Genomic DNA, 24,892 nt, shown 5'->3' on the forward strand with positions numbered 1-24,892 from the left:
TTCAGTTGTGAATCATTCCTCTTTTTTTTTTTTTTTCAGCAAGTCCTTTATTTGCATAAAGTTGCTACCAAAACTACCTTGTTAGTCTAAAGTACTAAATTACTTGGTGGAATAAGTAGTTATTATTATTTATTATTTTTACCGTGGTTAAGTGTAATATTTTAATATGACCTTTTATTGCTTATTGCTTTAATAACACATTATAAGAAGAAATACCAATACATCTATCCAGTATAAGGTCTTGTAGATCTACCGATCTGTAGTTCTCACCAAATAACACAGAAAACATTTCTAGTAGCCAATACATAAAATAAAATAAAACACTTTTCCTTCCTCATTGCCACAATAACATTCAATTTGAACTGAGTTTAATTGGAAATTATGATGTCTACACACAACGCAAGTTCTCTCTCATAAGTGTATGTAATATGTATAGAGGGTAAATAAATGTAGGTTGTAAAATGTAATGCTTGCCTGTTTGTCTTCCCCTTTGACCCATACAGGCAAGAGGAAGTTCACAGTCTCCAAGGCACCAGATTACTCCATTGATCCGAACCCAAAATGGCTCCATGTCTGGCATTTCAGAGGCCGTTTCCAAGTCAATGTCATTCTATTGGCCCCAAACTAAAAGAGACAAATACATCCGGAATAAGGTATCTGCCTCATTATGAGGCACCACAGATCAGAACTAAAATAGTTTAGACTGATTCACTGACCAACAAAATAGCGCCAGAGCTTCAGTTCGATAAAACCCAGCCTGTAGCCTTGCAGAGTGTCATGCCCTTTCTGAGTAAAGTTGTACCATAGTACAAATTTTTTTTATATATATAAATATTTAAATATAAAAATGTATTCTTAGCCTACTTCTAGTAAAAAGTTCAATCGATTGACGTTTTTGGATTTTAGCATTAATTGGAGTTGTTAGTGCCTGCAATGTATTCATACTAGGGGTGTAACAATATATTGTGTCACAATATATCGCAATACAAAAATGCAACACTATGTATGGTGGATAGTGACAATATGTATTGTGTATAATTCACCCAAAATAAAAATTACTGTGTGAGGAAAAAAAATAGTTTCATAGTTTTAGTGTCAGTACTACATTAAACTGCTATATATAATGTTGAATATAATGTATAATAATGCAATGGGGGAATTTTTGTGGGTCCTAAAATGCCAAATGTCTTACGTTACCAGTAAAAAGTTGCCTACTATAAATATATCTAGTCATTGACCGAGTGCAAGCATATTCATCTAAAATAATTCTGTATTTTCAGCTTTTTATTCTGGTGTCACCAGATTGCGTTGGGTTATCATCACCAAGTCCAAGCATTTAAATCACCAGTTGTTATCCTTTTATCATATGTCTTGGAGTAACGCAATAATATTGTATCGTGAGTTCAGTATCTTGATATGTATCGAATCGTGACATGAGTGTATCGTCACACCCCTAATTCATACTGTACATTTGAAATGCTTCCATAGAAAAGTGCTTTAGCACGGCCATAACTGAAGCCTTCTCTCGCAGGTAAAGATGGAGTGGTTGCCTTGCTGTTGTGCTGGTATCAGACATGGGCTCTTCATCAGATGACTAATGGAGTTGTGCAGCTAACCAGGAGGCCCAAGGCTGTTTGTTAGCTCCTAACAAGGTGAACCAGCTCCTCCGGAACAGCACACTAGCGCTGAAGGATTTATTATAGATCTGCGTGTCCGCAGGCCATGAACGTTAGCGCCAGTCTCATTGTAGTGGGTCCACCACACTAGCAGAGGGCTTAGATCATTATTGCCTCATTGTTTTGATACAATTTTGAAGAGCGGATGATGGATGGATAGATAATTGGTTGAGTAAAGGAGTTTCGGTAGAATAGCACATGAGAGTAAAGGATGGACTGCAGAAATACATGGGAAAGATAGAGAAAAGTGAGTTTTGAACCTATTTTGAGAAGGAATTCAGAAAAAAGTTTGCAGTCTTTAGTAGTAATGTAGTAGTTGACGTTGAGTAGTTGGCAGAATTTGTGATGTAACATCAATATATATTATATTTTTTACATTTGTGTGTATATATATATATATATATACACTTTTTTTTTTTTTTTTTTTAAAGGCTCACTGGAAAAAACATACTTTTACTAAAACGTAATCAGTTATTAATATTTTGTTGGTTCTCTCTTGTTTTTGCATGTTTTCATAATTTCTTTGTATGACAGCATGGTTAAATAGACAAGGTTTCTAATAGACGATGGAAAAATGTATTTATTCATATATATATATAAAAATTTATTTAAGAAAAAAATGAAATCTAAAATCTTGATTTAAAACAAAAAGCTTTTGCTTATACTTTTGGAGTTGTAGATTAAAAAAATATATAAATGCACAAGCTTGTATTCATAAGACATGACAATCTGGCACGTAAAAAAGCGGAAATTCTCCCAGAGAAAACTCGGTACCGTTCTGTCCTTTTGTCCCTCAGTCAATACAATCAGCCGGTGTCATCCAGCGGTCAGTCTCCATGCAGGAGGGGCAGGTTTGTGAGAGGTAGCGGGGGCTTTAAGTGACGCTAATCACCGCGCTCGCTGTCAATCGCCTGCCAATATCAGCCGCCCCGTCCCCATCTGTCAGAAGCGGGCCTGATGGCTCCCTCGTTAGCGCCGATCACCTGCCCTCAGCCGGAGCGCCTGTGCTAACATCCATCACTCACCCGCGCCCATTTTTCCGCCGCCGCTGTCTAATGGCCTTCGTTCAATTGTCTCCTTTAGCTCGGGCGCTACAAAGTTAGTAGAGCGCAGGGGTGATGGGTTGGGGGGGGGGGGGGGGGGGGAATGTAGAGGGAGGGGTGCGACAGAAGCAGCTCAAACATTTCAGGCACGCTGCGGTGGTGTAATGAGCCATGGCAGCTGGATATACCTGTGCATGCTTTGATAAAGGTGAGCTGACACACCAGGGCCAGATAGGCACTTTGGTGTCGCAGACATATGTCTATCTATCACTGCAGAGTGCTGGAGGGGAGAGAGAGAAACAGGGAAGAGCAGCGTGAGCGGGAAAAAGCCAATAGGGAGGAAATGGTGTGAGAACAGCTGCTAGTATTTTGTAGTCATCAGTACGTACAAGCAGCGGTCTCCAAATTGGACATTCATGGCTAGAAGGCTCCTGATCTCAGTTTCCCCTCTAACAATCCTCTGAAAGCAGAGCGAGATGATAAACTGCGAAGAGCGTCTCCAAGCTATTCCTCTTGTGTGGCCCTCTGCGTCTCTCTCGATTCCCCCATATTCTTCGCTGTTTCTTTCCTTTTGTCCGAAAAAGGAAAGGAGGGAAGCAAACATTTAGTGGTGCAGTGTACCATGCTGGACTGATGCAATACATTCTCTTTGTGGGACCGTAGTGGTAAAGCCGCTGGACTGTGGCTCTGCTCACCAGCCGTGAGATGATTAATTCAAACTTAACACCAGAGAAGACACTAATATTCATCACCTCTGCTGCATTCCTCTCCAACGCCAGCCAACAGCTCTCCTAATTCATCAGCACAGACTACTACACCCCAGCGAAGCTGCACAACAACAGTGTATGCTGATAGAAAACAATGCAGGAGAACTCAAATCGGCGTACATTTAGATTTTTACCTGGGGGTTGACGCCATAGTGAAAATTTGGCCTGCGTTTAATTGTCGTACAAAAAATGTCTGTATTGTAATAGACACCTGAATTTATTTAGTCAAACTGGAAACATATATATATATGCAGTAATATACATAGCAAAATAAAGTAAACTGTGACATATTATACTCAAATTCTTCATACAGTGGACTACAGTCAAATAAAAATAAAAAGTACAATTTATAAAAATTTGGGACCAAAAATTATTCAGACACTTTGACCTGACCATGTTTTGCTTAAGTGTTTTTTTCTTTTCTTTAATTGCTAATGTGACCTTTTTACACAACAGACTGAACACAATTAAGCATTGCCTGGTAATTGGTTGACCTAAATTGGTATTATCTATGTGTACTTAAATTTAACAGCTGACAGCTATTGAACCGAATTCATTTGTGAGACAGTCTAACAGGAGGATGGCCAAAACCAGTGAAATATCAACTGATCTGATAACTCTGAGTTCTTGTCATGTTATTACCATTTTCTATAGTTCTATAGTACAACTATAGAGAATGAACTGTAATAATGTGAGAAATGTTAAAGTTGTCTGAATAAATTTTGGTTTGACTGTATATGCACAGTGTACCATAATATTCTAAATAAATGAAAACTTTTCATATAATATTAAAGTTATGTAACTTTTTTTGTTGTTTGCTACGGAGCACCCAAAGGGTCATGGTGGTGGGAAAAAAATATAAGTGAAAGAAAAAAATATGAGATATAAGGAAAATTATTTATCAATGCTTTTGCGTTCTCTCACAAATGTTTTGTGTTCTCCTGAGAAACTTTGCTTTCCCTCGCAAAAACTTTTGATTTCCGCCAAGAAACTTTGCATTCGCTCGCAAAGAGCTCAAAGGCTTTTCCGAGCGAACGCAAAGTTTGTCAGGGGAAGGCAAAGGTTTTGTGAGCGAACACAAAATTACTCGGGGGAACACAAAACATTTGCGAGAGAACGCAAAAGCATTTACTTTTTTTTCGACTTAAATATTAAAGTATTATTTTGACATTTACATTTTTTCGTTTAGTCATTTAACAGTAAGTAATCAAATAACTTTGTTAGAAAACATTTTTATTAAATAGATAAATTATAATACATTTATATAATAATAATAATAAATTGTTTATTTTTTCATCCTAAGTTTACATCATAAGTCATTTATTTCTGTTCTAATGTATAACTTTCACACAACATTTTAAGCCAGTTCCATTTAAACCTTCGAGTCGTCTTTGTGCAATAAGGAAGACTTGTCGATAATAGCTTTTCTTCTTTCTTCAGCTCTCTTGCTCTATGTGATGCATGTTGGTTTTACCATTGTGACATCCAAAGATATTTGTAAATATGTGAATGTAAAGTTATTTGTAGAGTTATTTGCATTGACATTTATAAGATGTGCATGTTTGCTTAAAATTCCCATATTTTGGATGGCAGTATATAATTTGAATACAAAGGACACGGTTATCTAAAATAATCACAAAGTAAATAATCGCGACAGGCCTAATGCGATTTCATATTGTAGTCCGGCCCCTTTTCTTTTTTTGCATATATGACGGTATGCTGAAACGAGTGGTCCTGTGCTTTTTGTTCTTTTGAAAATAAATCCCATTAGTCTATGCGACATCATACACTATTGTGTATCTCTTTTGTTTCATGCCATTCAGATGCCTGGCTCGAATGAGATATAGATCATCTGAATCGCGATAGTTGAATGGAAGGATTGTTAGCATGTAAATTCATCTCTTAAATTAGCACCTTTCATTGTGTAATCAAGTTCTGCTGTATGCTGGAAAATAAGACTTTAAGGTTCCGAATCCTGCGTTGCTATAGAAATCTTCTCTCTCTTTTTTTTTTTTTTGCAGTACAATCCCTCTCCTCATCAGACGGAGAAAATACCTCACTTTGTTCTGTTGTGCTTTGCATTGTTGTTAGCCTTCCATTCAAACAAAGGAGACATTTTATGGTGCTAACAGTCTATTCAGTGTTGCCTCCTCTCATAACTCCTCTCAGAAACAGCCTTTTATGCTAGAGAAACACCCTCATATGTTAAACAGACAAAAAAACAAATCCCTTCTTCCAAGAGGGAAAAAAGAAACGTGCATTTTGCCGAGAGCTATTTTTCTCGTTTTGTCACAGGGGAGCGAGAGTTTACACGTGCCTCAACATGGCGGCCTTGACCGCGTATGAAGTAGAACAAAAGTGCTGACTTCATCTCCACTTTCCTTTTCTCTCAGTAGCCAGACAATCTCATCAGCACTGCTTCTCTTCAGCATCTGTTTCGGTTATGATGGCCACCTGTCCTGTTGTCCCTCGAGACTAGCAGATAGGACAGACAATTCACACATGTAGAATGCCAAAATATGGTGTTGGCGTTCACACCAAAATCTTTTGCTTTTTTGTTCTCAAGACATGTATATTCACCTATGGTCTGCAGGCAGGGTGTTTTATTGTTCGCAATATGCCTCGTTCGCGTTTCACCTTTCAAGTTTAAGTGTTTAAGCATTATATGGTGTATAGCATGACTGAACGCAGCCTGAAGAGAGTGGGTTGCATCTTTAGTATAATTTCAGGGTTTGATATATAGATTTTTTCAGATTTGAAATACTGTACTTCAGTTGCAGACAGTAAATATAATGGGATCCAAAAGCATGAGAACCATGGAAATCCAGCATTCAAATTCCCACATAGTTTGCCATTTTCAAAGGTGGGATCAGCTGAAATTCAAAACAATTCTCATACATTCCCTATGTACATTTTAAATATGTCTTCTTGTTTTAGACCTTTTGACATTTTCCAGCACTGGTAATTTAAAATAATCATCAGATAATGATCCAGCAGTACAATGCTTTTTAAATAAATAATAATAATAAAAAGGTTTTAATGCTTTTTCACAAGTGGTCTCAGATTCTTGGACCCCACAGTACATCCATGTATTTGTGTTTGAATGTGTCTCTTCAAAAGCATTTAAAAATACCTGTAAAATGTCTAAATCTAATTGTTCATTTGATACAGAGAGGAAATCCATTCCTGTCTGTCAGATTTCTCTCTTCCAAAAGGTTTGTTTAGTAATTTGTTTTAACGTTGGCAATCTTGACAGCTCAAGAAGGTGAAAATGGCAAACTATGTGGGACCAGCTGAAATATTTCAAAACGATTCTCATACATTCCCTAAGTACATTTGAAATATTTCTTCTCGTTTTAGACCTATTGACATTTTCCAGCACTGGTAATTAAAAAATCATCAGATAATGACCCAGCAGTACAATGCTCTTCTTATTTATTCAGAATAAATGAATAAACACATTTATTATTAAATAGAGAAAGATTCTCTCCATGACCTTTTTACAGTTTGAATGCAAAGTATCTAAAAAAAAATTAAAAAAAGTGCGGATGGTATTGAGCATTGCACAGCGACTGACTTTCACCTCTGGAATGCTTGATTCTGATTGGTCGATCACAGCATTCTACAGTCATGTGTTTTGTATAATGATAGTTTACCTGTATATTTGAATTTGTGGCAGGCAACCAATTTGTTACCTGTAATTTCAAATGATTTTGAAGTATCTTTCTTCTCACATAATAAAAAACAGTAACACTTAATAATAAGGTTTCACTTGTTAAAGCTGCAGTCCGTAACTTTTTGCGCTCTAGTGGTTAATAAACAGAACTGCATGTGTCTTGCGGAAGAACATTGTAGCCAGAGCTACTTCTCTCTGTTTTTGTCTATGACGAGTCACGCAGGTTCTGGGCTTCTCAGCAGTGGTACGACCTGTACCAGTCTAAAATAGTCTGAATATAAACTTATTATAGGTGTACCGTAGTGATTCAGGATAAAATAAAAACACTGTTTGGAAAATGGATTCTTGATGTACTCGCTTATTATATACATTTTGTACATTTTGAACACAGAAAAAGTTACGGACTACATTAGTTATAAAAATTAACTATACTTCTACAGCATTTATTAATCTTATCTACTGTCATTCTCAACATTTACTAAAACATTTGAATGCACTGTGAAGTAACATGAACATGAACATTTTTATTAGGCCTATATAACATTAACAAGTAGCCTACTGTAAAAAAATATATTGGTCATTGTTGGTTCATGTTAATTACTGCATAATGAGACCTTATTGTAAAGAGTTACCAAATGTCCTCTTATTGATTCATTTGTAATATTAGTCGTTATAGCAAAATAAACCCCTCCATGTTGGTTTTATGATGCGATAGGCTAAAGAGTGGCACTTTGGAGCCTGAAGTTTCACTTGATCGCCTTGCATTTCACAACACCATTTAAATCCAGTAAATGAAACAATTATCTATTATTTCTTACTTTATCTAGTTTTGTTAGTCTTTCATAGCAAAGGCTCATACACCTGCTTTTCTCCATTGTTACAGATGGGTCGTGCGCTATCATTCGGCACAATAGCTGCCTTTTAACTCACAGAAATAGCTTGGGAGTGACACATTAACACAGGTGTTCCTCTCACAGTTAAGTGCTCCACGAGGTGAAAGGCCTTTAAGTACCTGTTGATAGGTGACAGGGAGGGACATGTTAATAAATACTGTTAGGCTGTGGAGAGGGGCCTGGTGTAATCGTGTGCAGTAAGTCAGATTGCTGTCTGGCTCTCCAGCAACAGTAAAGAGTTAATGACACGCTGTGCCAACCGCACGCCTCCTCTGCCTCGCCTCTCTATTGTAAAGGCCCTGCGCTACACAAAGCTGAGAAGAGGGATGAGCGGAGAGAGGCGGCGTGCCTGCCGATGAACAGGAAATGAAACAAAGAGAGAGAGGATGGCCTGATAGCAGTGATTATTACCCAAAATATCATATAAAGATGGCAGCGAGCATGAGGGGGAGGACTAGCGTGCCGCCCACTTAGCCTCGCATAATGAAAACGTGCAAGGTGCGAACGCGGGCCAGAATCGTGCTTGTGAACGTGTATGTGTGTGCGTGAAAGAGAGCGAGAGGGTGGGTGGGTGCGAGGAATAAATGCTAGGAATGTAAGTGTATTTTTCGTGAATCCGGCAGAATATCAAGGTTACTAGAATTCATTTGTCCTTTCGCCATTCTTCTGGTTTACCCTGGAGAGACGGACCGCGGTTCCACCTTTTAAAAAGGTAGTTAATCTGGAACTGAAACGTATACCGGCTCGACGTGCCCTTGTAATATGTTGCTCGAAATGAAGGAGCCGATCAATCTGCTTTTGATTCATGGACATATTTCTCAGATTAACTCTCCGCTGCCATTAGAGTCACCGGATCAGTAGTGAAACGAGGTTAAGACGTGCAGGGATAGGTAGCGTTTCCTGTTTATGGTGATATTACCATGCATTAACAGCTCTCGCTCTTCCAAACAAATGAAATCCACAGTAAACTGACTTTAAATCGATAGTTTTCATCTGTAGCCTGCAGAAGTTGGACCAAGCTGAAACAATGCTGCAGTCAATGAGCAGGCTGAAAAAAAACCTTAGGATTACAAGTCGGACGTGCGCAAGCTGTGACCTTACTAAAACTGAAGTAAAATGCAAGGTCTGTTATGGGGTCTGTTACATGTTACAAATAATTTTGTTTCTGACCTGCACCTGTGACTGCCGCACATTCTATATTAATTCTAATCAAGTTAATTAACAGCCAACAGTTAATTAACTTGACGAAAGAATCATTATTATTCAAATAATTCTTCATAAATTTAACTATTGGTGTTTTTTCTGTGTATTATCAACTTTTGGTCACTCAATATTGATACATTTTTTCTACAGTACAGGACTTTTCCATGACCTTTCATGTCATTTTTTGACTGAAATGTCATGATTGAATAAGGATTTTTAAAAATCATTCTTAATTCAGATTGAATTATTCAGATTGATTAGTTTGGTTGATTCATTGAAGAAAAAAAAAAAATAGAATGATTTGCTTTTGATTTAGAAATATATATTTTTGTTTTCATAATTAGAAAAAAAAATTATTGTATATTCACTACCTGTAAAAAAGACTTATAGTCGTTGACAATTTCCTGGCCTTTCCCGGGTCATTTATCAAGTCAAGTCACTTTCATTTATATAGCGCTTTTAACAATATAGATTGTTTCAAAGCAGCTTTACAGTGATAATAGGAAATTAAAGTTTACTGCAGCTCTAGAATAAAGTTAGTATCCAGCTAAAATTAGTTCTACCAGAAAGACTCGGGAGGCAAAATAACGTAACAAGTATGCATTTATTAACAGCCCAGCAAGCAAGTATTATGATATAAAGTTCTTTGACGTAGGCCCCATCCATAGCTCGCAATCCGAGGGTACGGAACATGCATTTCCTGCCTGAAGACGAAGGCGGGGCGCAGCCGACCCCCTGGGAGGTATGGGAAGGGACCATCCTGGTGGTAGTGGGGAGGATGGAGGTAAAGGGACCATCCTGGTGGTGGTTGGGTGGATGGAGGTGAATGTAGGCGTCAGCATCTGTGAACTCAGACATGTGTAAGTACCGATCTTTTATACTACAAGTATTAGAACACGATTGGATAGATGAGAAGGTAATAAGTGACGTAACAATTGAGTCTTCCCGGCAGAACTTGCGCTAAAGCTTTCATTTTTGATTGATTCACTTCCGTTGCAAAGATCATTAGTTATTTACTTAGGGGCCGTTTACACAACACTGTTTTAACAGAAAACCCTTAATGATTATTGGAAAATCATTTATTTTTAATTCAGGCTGATTTTAATAATGAATCTTATGTGAACCGATTTAGTCGTTTCATTGGAGAAGAAAAAAAAAAATGCTCAGAAGAATGATTCACTCACAGGCTGGAATTCACTATTGCTTCAAGCAATGAAATACAATTGAAATATTTTTAACAGAGCATACTTGAAAACTATATTCACTATAGAAATTTCCATGACTTTTCCAGGCCCAAGCACCATTTCATAAAATGTACCTGATATGTCCAGGTTTTCCATGAGAGCGAGTTTGGGAATGACTGACAAAAAAGTTCCCTGGCTTCAATTTTAACCGTGACATTTTTAAAATTGAAACCTGAAAACTTCCATTTTATCGTGAGCGTGAACGTGAACTCCCTCTTTTACCTGCCGTCTGTTCCCGCAGTCTGACCTCCTTGTATAAGGTGTTCAATTATCTTTTAAAACGATGGGCAGATTCTATTTCCTGTCCATCAATCAGCCACTTAAAATGTACTATGCTTGAGATTATGACGAGCAAATTACACATACAAGAGCTCTCAGCTTCAAAATGGTTATGAGAGTCGTTAAGAGTGTAATTAACCTTGTGTTAAGTGGCATTTACTAATGATTAATGTGCAGTATTATAAAGGCAGATTGTTTCCTAAAATGAATACCTCGAACATAGCCAGTTTAAGCCTAATTGATCCAGACATCAATAACCTGATGCGGGATCAATTACAGGGCCTATTATCAGAGCGACGGTAGAGCGGGCCAGCTTTTAGTTGACACAAATGGCTTACTTACTTAGTGTTATAAATTTATTGTGCCATATTTGCTGACAATACATTGTAGGAAGTCTAGGTTTTGTTGTGACTTGAACTTTGCATCTGGAGAGTTTGCAATGTACCAAATACAGGAATTTCAGTGTCTTCAAGAGCCGTCATGTCGAATCTTGATGAAAAGGGGCATTTGAGGACTTTGTCTCTCCCCTTGTTCTTTGTCCGCTCCGCTGACCTGCTGTTAAGCTCTGTATTTGTGTAGCTTCTGCTATGTGTTAGGCCTCTGCCCCTCTGTCCCTTTCTTTCTCTCATCCTCTCTGTCTCCCCCTTTTGCTCGCTCTAGTTTTACATGAGTCCGTGCCTGTGTGTTTGTGTGCGTGCGTGAGGCCCTGGCCTCTCAGTCTGCCTTTCACAGAGCGAGATGCCTGTCATTCTAATCAGCCGGCTGCCCATCTCTTCCACCACCAGCTGGCTGAGTCAACAAGAGAGAGGGCGAGTGTCTGAGTTGACTGGGCTGCCAAAGAACATATGCCCCTGTAACGGTATCTACTCCCCGAGCCCTGAGCGCTGGAACTCACGGTCTTCTCTAGCTGGCAGGGCCGTCTATGATCCGTGTCTGTTAAACCCATGTCTGACTGACACTGCCAGTGAGCTGGGTCCTGACATGCTGACGCTCAGCCGATCTGACACGCCGAAGCTCGCGCTGGATGATTCCTCCGTCCGGAGAAGCGCGGGTATAGGAGGAAGGAATGGCGCAGCTATATTACAGACACAGGTTTCAACAGGGAGGAGATAGAGATGGATGGGTAAAATTACACTCTACAAACACGAAATGAAAAAATAACCACCTTTAGATGTGACGATAAACTGTTTTAGCTATCCAACCATTTTTATTCATTACTAAACGTCTGAATAATCAGCTAATTTTATGCAGTGCAATTAATGGAAACTGTTATGGGATAATAAAAACAACAACTGAAAACTGCACAGCGATTGCTGACCTCTCTGAAAATGAATTTCTGGAGGCAATGTTCTCTGAGACTACCTCCAGCCCACAGAAATAAGCCGCTCCAGGGCGCTCTGCTTGCCGTTGCGCGCCATCTGCTGGTTGCCTTAGTAACTGTCGATAAGACGCTGCTGGCTCATTTGATGGAATTTCACTCATTACAAAAATAATATTAAGTGAACATTTCAGTACAGGTTTACTTGATTATCATATATACATTTTATAACGTTTCTATGTGTAGAAAAACTCTAGTGTTTTCGCCAGTTCCAGTACGAGCACTTAATGAGTAGCCTAGGAGACAGACTGTGATCAACATCGTGAATCCTGCAAAGTTTTTTATGTTTTAATTTTTTTTTTTTTATGTGCATTTATAACGCCATACTTTGTATTATATTACCTTTGCATCAAATTACAAGAAACTAGTTAACGCTGCTGTGAGAGTGTTTCTAGCCTAGGCTACAGTGGCTGTGAGAGTGATGGGAAAATTGACAATTTTCTCTCTTCTGACAGCTGTTATCAGTCTCTCTTTTTGAAAGTTGTGAAAACAATAATGTTGAGTTTTTCTTTTGCTATTTGAGCAAATGGGAATTCACCGCTAAGTTTACCCAACTACATGCCTTTTAGAAACCTGGAAATGCGAAAAGGGTCTATAGAAAAGTTTTGCAGTAAGTCTAAGCTTAGGTTTCTTTGACAGTTTTTCTATTTGTATGCTGCATTTCATATCCCATTACTTAGAACCTACCAGGATTGGGGCAACATATTTTAAGAAGTTAGACCGTCATGTTTGTTTCATAAACTTCAGCTTTGCAATTTAATGTACGTCATTTAGGGAGCATTTAATCCGCTGAAGACAACTGTGTAAAACTCAAGTGCAATGATGGTTGTTATATAGCCGTAGGTTCAGTTCACCTTCATAAAGTCACTCTTGGCTCATTAAAGGTTCTCCCATTAACAATAATCCTTCAGCATTTGGCTTAAGGTATTTGGGCAAAGGAGAAGCACGCCAATGCTCCGCTTTGTCGACTTTACGGCAACACTGGAATACATTAAACTCCTGCGCCCTTCTCCATAACTGTTTCCCGCTGTGAGTAATTAGCATTTCTGGGGTAAAAGATTCCAGCATGATTGTCAAGTGTATTACAAAAGACTCAAATTACTCAGGGTTTTTTTTTTTTTTTCTTTTTTGCGACCATTTATCTAAGGACTGACACAGTCTGCTTCTGTTCCTTGTAAAAGAGAAGGGGGGTGGGAATAAGTCTAGGACACATACGAGGAAAAGCATATGAGAACCCTAAAATGAATTACATTTTGCACCTTAAGATATATATAGCTTACTTTTTAGGTAATATATAGGCTAATGTAATACTAAATTATACTATATCATTATTTTATATGAATACATTTCAAAACTAAAAATAAATAGTAATGTTGAAGTAAATGCAAACCTTAATGGTGATCTGTGAAAATCAAGTGAAAATCAAAACACTGCTCTGTTTGTTTGAGTAGCCTGACCAGCCTGACATAGCAACACTGTCCCAGTGGTGTGAGTTTGGGGGCAGGACTATCTGTTTGTTGACCAATGATTGACGGGGGAGGGAGTGTTCTGGAAACATGTTTGAAAACAGTGTTTGCAGTTCCATTTGGTACCCCTTAGTTGTGGACAACTTGCTTTTAAGACAGTCACCATGAAGATACTTGGTTTTATTACCAGAGGCCATTCATCATTTGTCTACTAAACATCTAGTTAAATACATCAGCACTTCTACTTATGCTATTGTTAACATCCCTGTTTGTTTAGAGAGCTTTCTTCCTTCTTCTAGCCCATTATCAGCTCAATGCATGGGAAGAGGCCTAATCAGAAATTCCACTCCACTTGGTCTGTGAGAGTCGAGTCTTCCTATCACAGTTGCCAATACTGCGGGTTGTGCCTATAAAGAAGTCCCTAAAGAAAATTACACAAGAGTTTAAACCTTCAGGCTAATAGCATTGGCACAGACACTTTGCCAATATACATTTATCACCTTCAGCTCTGGCTGGGCCAAAGGTAGTGGGCCAGAGTCATGTCCTTCTTAGAAGTGTCTGGTTGGAAGATTGGACTGTCCGTCATCATTGGCTCTGCCCATTTCCCATGAGTGTACAGAAGGTTGAAGAGTTGTTTGTGTTGAAGGCGAAGTGATTGAACCATTGTCCTTACACTGTTCTGACTTTGAGAACATCAGTTCTAGGACATTGTTAGAGATCTTTGCGCCACCAGCTTAGAGACCACCGTTGACAGAAGAGGACAAGAGAGTTATAAATTGTACATGAGAATGTTTATAACTGCGCTAGTCCATTCATCTTAACTTGTACTGGTCGAGACTCTAGATGAACAAATGACACTTGAATCTGTTGGGCACACTAGAAGTGCTGTAGAATTAGCTCTTTTGACTAATCCCATGCTAGTCGCTTTAGTCGACACTGGACGGTTTGTTAAGAGGGCCTGACTGATATCCCGGGCCCTGTATTACAGGATTTACTTTAAACGGCTTCTTTAAAATGTTCTGTGACTGTTTCTCTGTGCTGTTTTGTCCTTTTGTTAAAGAATAGACTATACTGGTGCTCTTGCTATACTTCTGAAGGATTTCTGCCAAAAGCATAGCATTAGTTTAAGCTGTAGGATCCAGCTACATACATCAACTGTTAAGTATCAGTAAAAAAAAAAGAAAATTAATGGGAAAGGGGGATGTATGAAATGTCCTTAATGTTAATGCTAATCACTTTTTGCCTATTAAGCACAAATTAGTGAGGGCGATGTTAAATGTCACTGGATGTCCTGGGAACCATTTGCACTTTTGAGAGTGCAGACCTACTGAATAGCTTCTGATTAGCATACTTTAGATATGGTTTAATTCTCTCCTCTGCTGATAAGTCACGAATCACACAGAGCCATAAAGCTTTGACAATGATGCTAAAAGACAAAGGCTGCTGGCTGTCGGAAAATATGCCGGACAGGTTAATATGTACGATTACATATTAATCGTTGTGGGTTGTTCTTCTTTAAGGTATATGTGCCTGACTAGTTTAAGTGTGGCATTATGATATGTACCATGATTATCATTGTGATGCATTAATATAAAAATTCTGGCTGATACAATAATTATTTTCATGTTATGGCTGATAACTGATAAATGGCTAATATTAAAATTCTATATTATTTTATCAAAATAAATAACTAAATATTAAAAACGTTTAAATAAATGTAGGCCATACAACGTTATATAAAAATGGATATTAATTTTGAGATTTGCTTAATTGAGCATTAGATGATGGCAAATTTAATCTAAAGATAAAAATATATGAAATATCACACTGAAAAAAAATCTCATATATTATTTAACAATAATTGATTTGGTTCTCACATATTTGTGCATCATTAATAACCATTTTGGTATTTATGTAACTTCAAGACAAGTTAAAGAATATGATAGTTCTACCATGGTATACAGTATGTCCAAAAAAACAGGTAACATTTTTTTTTCTTTTTTTTTCTTTTCTTTTTTACAACTAAAGGGTATAAATAAAAATGTTAAACGTTATCAGACTTTTCAATGTCTTTTAGTTAAAATGTCATTCTTTTTGTCATTTTAGCCAGCACATTTAATGTTTAGAGAATATCAGTCGATCCATAACCGAGAGCCTCCACATCGAGAGACTTAATTTTCTTGGCCGCCAGCCTCTTGCATTTGACAATGGCGATGCGAGTCGAACAGAAGAGAGTGTCTGCGTCTCTGATGACTAGCGTTCGCTCTTTCAGCTGTTTGGCTGTAAATAATCGTTGATATGCATAAACAGCTCTCTCCATTCATTACTGTCAGCATAGTGAGGGGCCTGCAGGCAGAGGTCGTCCGCCAGGGGTCCACTCTCCGCTCTCAACCCCGCGGTACCCGTCACTCCAACCTGCTCCGCCGGTGCCCTAAACCCTCCATTAGCAAGGCTCCGGGTCACGACCTCGCTGTGGCATTTGCAATTCCAGATCGTTTGATTAGCAGCGTATTTACATATTTTCCGCCGCAGACACTGTTGGGGTGTCGGAAACACTTGAAGTGTTGTAATTTTCTCTGGCCTTTTTGTCGCGTGGCGATCGGGGCCCACGCACACACACAAATATGCACATGCACTTCTTTTCTACTCACCTCCAATGACAGTGACAGCGTCCTTCGCTTTCTTGCACCAACTCTACGTTTCTGCTCTGACCCCCAGAGAAGTGCCCAGTGAAGTGGATCACAATCCCCATCTGAATCCCCCAAAGATGAGTGGCCTCTTGCCTTTTAAATTTAGTCTGATTAAAGGTACTGAGTTTTTAATGCATGATTCATATTTTACCAATGACTGCTCTTCATTTTGGGACTGAGAAGGGACTGCGCCAGTCAAAGCAATTCATTTAATCCAGCTGCAGCTGGATATCTTGATAGGAAAAAAAGATCACAAATGAGATCTGTTTAAAGCAGGTTGGGAAGAACATATTGCTTGTTGCCTTTTTTCCCCTCCTATTTTATGAAAAAGTGAAAATGAAATAAGAACTATGAACGAGAGTTGTAGATACTGTATTAGGTAACTGCTTGTTCCAGTTTACCGTAAGTTTCTTGAATATATATATATATATATATATATATATATTTACAAGAAATGACAAACTTTGTCATGTCTTTCTTTTACCCATTTCAGTCCCTTACAGTGCATTCACACGACACGTCGGCGTTAAAGCTTCTCATTTACATTGAATGGGTGACGTCATGCGTTGCCGTGCTGAATTGTGGGTTCCGTCGCGTCGCAACGGCAGAAGTTGAAAATATTTCATCTTTTCAAGAGCAAACGCAGGTGTCAGCCAATCAGATTGCCTAAGCAAAAACCCTAGCGCTTACGCTAGCCAATGTTCCAGTGTTCATGCAACACTGGAAAAGTAATGTGATTGGCTGTTGTCACTATGACGGTCGCATCAGCACCAAGCTTCAGACACGCCTTTCGTCAAGCGTTGACGCCTATGCCCCGTGTGAATGCAGCGCAATGCTGGGACCAAGATGGTTCTTGCGCATGTTGCCCAGTTGGGACCCACTTAGTGGCAAGTGCAATCCTGCATGAAATTGGCATGGGGCCTTTATGGAACCCACGGACAATCCTATATAATGCCCAGTTTTTCAGCCCATTTCATACCAAATGTACATACATGTATGTGTTGTCTGGGTAGGTTCAACTGTGAGCTTGAACAGCGCCCCCACAGAGGTTTGTTTCTGGTCAGAGGTCTATTGTGTGGTTAGTAGATCAGACAGACTCCTCCAGTTGTTTAGCAATGTAATCCCAAGTCATTTGTCACAGCACAGAACAGCAGCAGTAGCTATGCATGCACAAAAGGAGATCAATGCAATTAGCAGCCATTTCAATGCAAAGGACTTCAATACTAATGTAAGTGAACGCACATGACAGAGAGAGGTCAGAGAGAAAAAGAGGGAGAGAAAGAGATATGTCTGATTGAGTAAAATGCAATTTAGACCATATTATAATTTGGCGCTTTAGACATTTAACACTTACCCAAATAGTAAAGATGAATCTTTACAGTAGATCACAGTATTTGCACGCTGCAATGCAGCATCTTGAATGACTGTGTGCATAAATGGACTTTTTATCTGCTGTCTAGAGCAGTGTTTCCCCTGCCACAGAAATATATTCAGAACAACCACTCAATTGCAAGTGGGATTTTTTTTACACAACTCCTCTATTAACAAAAATTAATATCGAATTATAGCTACCTGCAACAGGGACTCTTTCCAGGGACTAGGTAGGTACTACATTTTACAAGAACTAACCTTGTGACCAATAAAAAAAGTATGTTCTACATAGTATGAATACGTGTAGTATGAATTGAATTCGGAATTACTACATCTGCCATGATGTCACCATCATGTGACTTATGACGTCAGTTGCGTTGCTTCACTGCCATTCAGACCTCCTCTCCCATGACCTCATGGGATAGTAAAGTGTCCATTAGATGTGCACTTTGGAAAATCAGCAGATCTAGTTGGTCATCCGTGTACTTTAGACCTATTATTTTATGAATACTATGAATGTGGACATTCTAGTATTTTTTACAAACTGTCTTTCATCTACTATATAGTAGGGAAGAAGTCATATTCAGACACAGGGCGAGTTGTTCATGGCAGAAGAGCAAAGTCTTTACCTAAAATTGTGGTGTTTCTTAGAAGATCTGTATATATAGAGAGTTTAAGCAACATAAAATATCATGCTATAGAAAAAGACTAATAAGTTTCAATAACGTCCTTACATCATTTTAATTTTAGTCATCATTCATCTTTGCGCATTTCATCTTCCCAATTGTAAACTACAATGACATGTGGCAAATTAAACGCATTACATGCTTCCTCTTCTTTAATTGGTCAGCAAAATTGTCCCTCTCCTTCAGTTGTTTAGTTATAAAACAGCGATTTGTGAATGTTATTTCACAACTTGAACTCGAATGCTATTGGCTCTTACTACTGTCAGTTTTTAATGCCAGAAGAGCAGCCATACTTTTCAAAAAGTTAAGACTTTAGTAAATGAAATATGAGTCATAAAAAAAGTCAGAATCATCTACGAATGAAATGTCAAAGTCCCAAAGATAGTGGTCTAGCGGCCTAGATCAGTGGTTTCCAAACCTGTCCTGGAGGACCCCCAGGTCTCCCTTATCGGACACACCCAATTCAGGTCTTGGAGTCAAAGCCACTTTAAGGCAAGCCTCCAAGGTGAGCAAAAAATAGCGTAATGCTGTGGTACGCAGGGAAGGGCACCAGAGGCCTTTTTTTTTTTTTTTTTTTTTTTACTCTTCAACATGTTTGCTCTTAAACATTTGGATTGATCTCTTTTGAGTTTACATAAAAAAAATGCTGTTTTATAAGAGAAGTCACAGACAATTGTGCAACAGGTATGATTCAGTTTATGGCACTTCTCATTAATTTCTATGGTATCCGCAAACAGTAATTGACTGTCGCATAACTCTGAACGAAATTCAATGACGTCAAGGCTGTAATGTGATTGGTTATCAAGGCACACGTGATCCAAGTTGGCCGTTACGCTTTCTCCAATGGGTAGAGCCAATAATAAGACAATCACAGGCTACATCCAAAGTCGCATACTTCCCTACTATATATGATACAGCCACTGTTTCAGTCTCTACTAATAAGCTGATGAGTTGAATCAGGTGCGTTTGATGAGGGAGAAATACAAAATGTGCAGTGCTGGGGATACTCCAGGACAGGTTTGGGAACCATTGGTCTATAATATTAACACCATTTAATATTTAACACCATTTAGACCAAAGGTAAGGGTAAAGTTTAATTTAAGTGGTTCAAAACTTCAACAGTTGACAATGTATGAGATGGAGATGATGTGATGATGACAGTTGACAGGTTTTGTGTACTTGAACAAAATATATGTGGAGGGGAAAAAAAGAAAACTTTTAAACACACAAAATACATTCCATACATTCAACTACTTCTTCTATTCAAACCACAAAATTAATAGTGTTACATAAAGAAAAGAAAAACAATCCAATTGCAAATGAATTCATAACATGCTATTTAGTTTTCTTAGGTCTTCTGCTCTAGTACTTAGGGGTAATTTAGTAAAAAGCTAACAGGAAAAGCTATTCATGTTTTTTTTTAACGTTTTTTTGTGTGTCCTAGGACCAATTTTAAAAGATTCCATGATTTACTGTTAGTAAATTACAATTCAGCAGTCACATTTCATCCTATGCAACTTTCAAGACATCAATTGCAGGAACATAAAGTCCATATAGAACAACCAAGGGTTAAGTGCCTTGCTCAAGTGCAATGGTGATAGAACTGTTCTCAGTTACTCTCAGTTCCTGGGTCACCACCACTGCTTAGAACCTGCAACATGTTACAGTTTGACTGCTAAGCATCAATACAAATGCATACTGGAGGATCTTCTAAAACAACATTTGTAATGTAGGATCAGTTTTCTTGGCTTAGTTTCCAACACAAGGACTTAGGCAATATAAATGCTCTAGATAAATGCTCATTTTTGACTGTTGTACATATCTAAATGCAATTAAAAGTACACAGCTGTGTGGGACTGTATTCGTAAATACCTAATTACCCATATACAACATCCATAGAAATATATGGACAAGAATTTCTTTGCTTTTAAGTTTTCAAACTCTAAAAATATGGCAATCTAAAGCTTTATAAGTAGCGTTATAAAACGCACTAAAATCCCCCAATCTAGTCTTGCTCTAATACTAGTCTTTCTATGATGCAATAATTTAAATGATTATACAGACAACTTGCAACTCATCATGTTAAGATTAAAATAGATCCTTCATCAAGAACGTCAGCATTTTAACATGGCTTTAAGACCTGATGCGCCATTGAATTAAGTTTTCTTTCTCTTCTCTTGAAATACAATTATTCATAATCCACTGAGGCAAACATATTTGATGGAAAAAAGGAGAAACACATGAAAAATTAAGCGCAGACAAATAATATTCCTGACTTTGTTGGACCAATCAGATGACACTAACGCAAAATATGGCATGTGTCTTTACCTTAAACTCTTCAGAAAGATGGTTTATGAATGTGACACTCAACGCAAGTGGAAACCCATGTAACAATACAACTGCGCTTACATAAATACTTTAAATCCCAGGTATAGCACAATACAAAAGTTTTTAGGACATATTTTGATTATAGTGCCAAGTGTTTGTCCAACCAGTGACAAAACACACACATCTATATTATATATGCCTATAATCAGCAAAACTCAAATCTTAAGTACTGAATTTCATTGCATGTCTCCTTCGCGTGCAATTATGCACTGGTGTGAATGAATGCAGACTTTGGAATTTCATCTAACTCAAGTCCTGAGAAATAGAATGTGGAAAACACAATCGCACACGCACACACAAACTACACTCGTTGCGGACTAAGGCTATTTAGCTTAACAACTAGTCATTCGGGGAACTCGGAGGCAGCATTTCAAGTTTAGGGGATCAGCTGAAGTCCTTGGGTTTGAGAACACAGCTCACTGTCATACTCCATCAGCTTTGACCTCGTGTTGCCAAGGCTTTAGCCCTCAAGTGTTTTGCAAGTTCTGAATAAAGGAGGTGTAAACATGTTGCAAACATGTCATCGGCCTGTTCTGCGTAGTTTCGTTTTAATCTAGAGCTTTGTGTCAGGTGAAAATAAAAAAGGAAACACTTCCCATCAAACTAAACTAAAAACACGAACAAATCCAATGCCGTACGTTACACAAAGTCTTCCTTGAATGCCATATTTGTGCATCAAACAGTTTTTGATGGACTTTTTATAGATTTCAATCTTCATCTGAGCTGGTCGAGAGGAGGTGGGGATGTTCAGTGAGATCCGGAGGGGTCCGTGGGTTCATTGGTAGGGGCTTGGCGGAGTCTCCTGTCTGGGTACTGTGCGTTGTCGAAGGCTAGACGGTGCACGGTCTGGACATGAGTCTTCAGGTTACCTTTCTGCGAGGCGCTGTAAGGACAGTATCGGCACTGGAAAGGTCGCTCACCTGAAACGGACACACAAAAAACAAGATGAGGTCAGAGCCTGGACCCGAAGGTGAGAGCGAATCCGAGTTTTGGAACCAGAGAGGAGAGAAAGGTGACGTGGCGGTGATGTCGAAGGGCTGGCTTTGAGAGCGCTGCCTTCCCTTTTCAAGAGGAAAGAACAGAGGCAGGTTGGGAAGGTGGGGGGAGGGGCCGTGGCATGATTGATGGGCTGATGACATGCCATATGGAGACGGTTGACTGTTCCCCCCGAGGGGACGTCAGCCTTTTGTTTTCTGTTTCTGTCAGCTGTTCGTACAAACACACAAACTCACAGACACAGGAATCTCTGCCTGCCTGCCTTCCCCTGAGCAATAAGACGTCACACCGATGGTAGATGTCGAAAGTCTGGGCATATCAAGTTTTGCGAGGAGAGGCGAACTTGACAACCACACACAGACCTAGTTTCTCCTTCTGCCCATGTCTGTTTGGGGCTCAACACTGGAATAATTGTCAGAGTCCCAGTTTCAGCGTTTAATTAGACTGATGTACAACGTTGTCCTCGCGCAATCGCATAAAAATATCCCCCCACACCTGAGCAAAACAAATGAGTCTGCCATTCAATTTCTCCGTATTATTATTTTTGAAAAATGAATGAATTATCCACTAGGAAATAATTGTCATTCCGAGGGGCTGAAAAAGGGGTATTATCATAAATCATGCCTCATAAAAAAATGAAGACAGACACAATTAATCAGGACTATCTGAGGCTGGGTTGCGCTGGCTTCCTGATAAGGTCTGCGGCACAGTAAGAGCTCATCCAGGGGCACCGTGGTTCCCTAGAGGAGTAGAAAGTGAAACCCCGATACAAAACAGAACTCGCCAAATTACATTAAAGGTTATTGTCAGAGCATCACCAAGAGGGCGGCACAAATTTAATTTGACCTTTACTCTCGGCCTGCTTTTGCCATTTGTAATATGCAACACATGCAAAGGGGGTAATTCATTAAGGGTGGGCCTCCCCGCTGCAGAAAAGCATATCTCCGACTGTTAAGGTGGATGCTGGATGTAATCCATTTGATCCCGTAACGTCTGTTTATTTCTAGAATTTTCTGCATGGTAACAACGACGGCAGGTTGAAACTGCACATCACAGAATGTAGAAAGGAGAAGAAATGATTGACAGGACAGAAAAAAAACCACAAGAAACACACAAATAATGCAAACAACCGAACGAAAATTGGAACATACTTGTTTGGGGGCTTCTGTAGAGGATGGACTCCAGTTCCCATGAGTCCATTGGACTCAAACATCACTGTGGGAGCAAGGTGGCCGGGTTAAAAAGAGGAAATCAAATGTAAACGTTGCAAAAATTGGAACTTGTTCCCTTTTATTGTCACCCAGCAGGGTGTAAACATCGTTCTTGTAAAAAATTAAGCTTCTAAGTCGATACATAATCAAAATTGATTTATGTTCTAATCACATGTTCCTGCTTGGATGAATAGTCTTGCTAAAATAGTCTTCCTTCTGAAATATATAAACCACTTTTCTCGGCCCAATCAATTGGGCTGAAAAAATAACTATTTTTATCTCACTGAATACCCTGTTTTACTGGCACGTCAAAGTTTCACGTTGACTTTAATGATGTTCCTGCTTTTCCTGGTCAAATTTGAAGCAAGTATTGAGCATCCTCAAAGCAGGAATCCATTTTAAAGCACTAAGGTGCAAACCAAGAATCCACCCTCTCATCAAGCATTAGCCATAAAGGCCTTGAATTAGTATCACCAGTTAGCGTGGCCGCGGCAGACAGTGAACTGAAACTACCAATTTAAAGTGACACACAGAGTTAGTGTGCATGCTAATGGAGGCCGGGGGCCCCTGCCCCGCTTCATTTGGAAGCTCACACTGAAGAGAGCAATCACTGATGACGTAGATTGTAAGTCTATGTGCATAGAGAGAGAGAGCGCGCTTCGTAAAATGTAGCATTTGGCCTCTGTCACTGGGGATCAGTCTGGATAGTATGCACAACCTTCACACAGTCTTCAAAACAATTTTTTTATTTTTTTTCGTCCTCTCATGATCCGAGCAGCTTAGTGCACCCCTGTTTAAAAGAGCGCAGGGAACCCTATTCATTTGGACTATTAAGAATGAAACGTGATCTCTTTATATTATTAAAAAGCTGCTACAGTGCATGCTAATGATGTGCCATAGCACCTTTCCCCTAGTAAACTGGAGGTAAATGTAGTAAATACTAATAGCAAAGGTGATTTCAGTTTGTAGAATGTAAATTGAAACAAAATTACAATGACAATGAATCCTAACAAGCCCCTAGTTGTTTATGTAAACATTCAATGGCGCACAACCTCATTATAGATTTAGTATGGCGTATGAAAGTTTGTTGTTGAACATGGATGATGGATATAATCTTATCTGTGATGAAATGAAAAAGACCCCAGATTGAGTAGGTGTGTGTGTGTGTGTGTGTGTGTGTGTGTGTGTGTGTGTGTGTGTGTGTGTGTGTGTGTGTGTGTGTGTGTGTGTGTGTGTGTGTGTGTGTGTGTGTGTGTGTGTGTGTGTGGTTTGATGAGAAGACAAGGGCAAACTGTCACATTTTCTCAGTGAGCATTTGACACATATCATACTGGACTGGTGACTGTTCAGCTTATTAGCATGCACAATTACAGCTCCATAAGTGACATCTGATTAATAATGTATACAATTTTCACAGGTCAGAGTCACACGCAAATATGTTTGCGGCGGAAAGAAAGAAAGACTCTCGTTCAAGGACAGAGAGAAATCGCTCGTTATACATACACACACACTTTGCACATAAACGCATACATGCACATTTAAATATATGACATTTTTATGGTAATATAATATGGAATCATTTAGCAGCTTCTGTCTTATCCAACTTGACTTAATCTGGTGTATTTATAAATTTTCACATTTTATATATATTTCATACATAAGGAAAAAAATTAAAGTGATTAAAATATTAAAACACTGATATTAATGTACAATTTTTTATTTATTGGATAAAGTATCTTATAATATAAAAAATATTTATCATTATATTTACAATGATAAAGAATATATAATGTAACATTAAAAGCAGTGGTTAATAGCACTACACTACAATTTATTGCATAAAGTATCTTATAATTTTTAAATATATTTATTACATTTATAATGATAAAACTGTGACACAAAAACAGCCTTTTTAATAGGAAAAG

At 38.6% G+C, this 24,892-nt stretch overlaps 1 protein-coding gene and 1 long non-coding RNA gene across 4 annotated transcripts in view; one reads left to right on the forward strand and one right to left on the reverse strand.

Annotated features, from left to right (window-relative positions):
• Positions 1-2,096, forward strand: part of LOC309510807 — a 37,876-nt gene extending 35,780 nt beyond the window's left edge. Inside the window, exons 11-12 of the long non-coding RNA XR_014210438.1 lie at positions 504-653; positions 1,532-2,096. This is a non-coding gene — a long non-coding RNA (uncharacterized lncRNA). The remainder of the gene's footprint in view (positions 1-503; positions 654-1,531) is intronic.
• Positions 2,097-19,440: 17,344 nt separating this feature from the next.
• Positions 19,441-24,892, reverse strand: part of znf516 (zinc finger protein 516) — a 43,025-nt gene continuing 37,573 nt past the window's right edge. For 2 of the 3 annotated variants that reach the window (XM_082185682.1, XM_082185681.1), the window contains exon 5: positions 19,441-21,680. In XM_082185682.1, coding sequence (XP_082041808.1) covers positions 21,508-21,680 — 173 coding nt within the window. In that variant the 3' untranslated portion in view covers positions 19,441-21,507. Of the gene's footprint in view, positions 21,681-22,907; positions 22,972-24,892 lie in introns of all 3 variants that reach the window. The other variant, XM_082185683.1, reaches the window with a different exon arrangement.

The sequence above is a fragment of the Leuciscus leuciscus genome (genome assembly GCF_965113295.1).
Source record: "Leuciscus leuciscus genome assembly, chromosome: 12".
Lineage (NCBI taxonomy): Eukaryota > Metazoa > Chordata > Actinopteri > Cypriniformes > Leuciscidae > Leuciscus > Leuciscus leuciscus.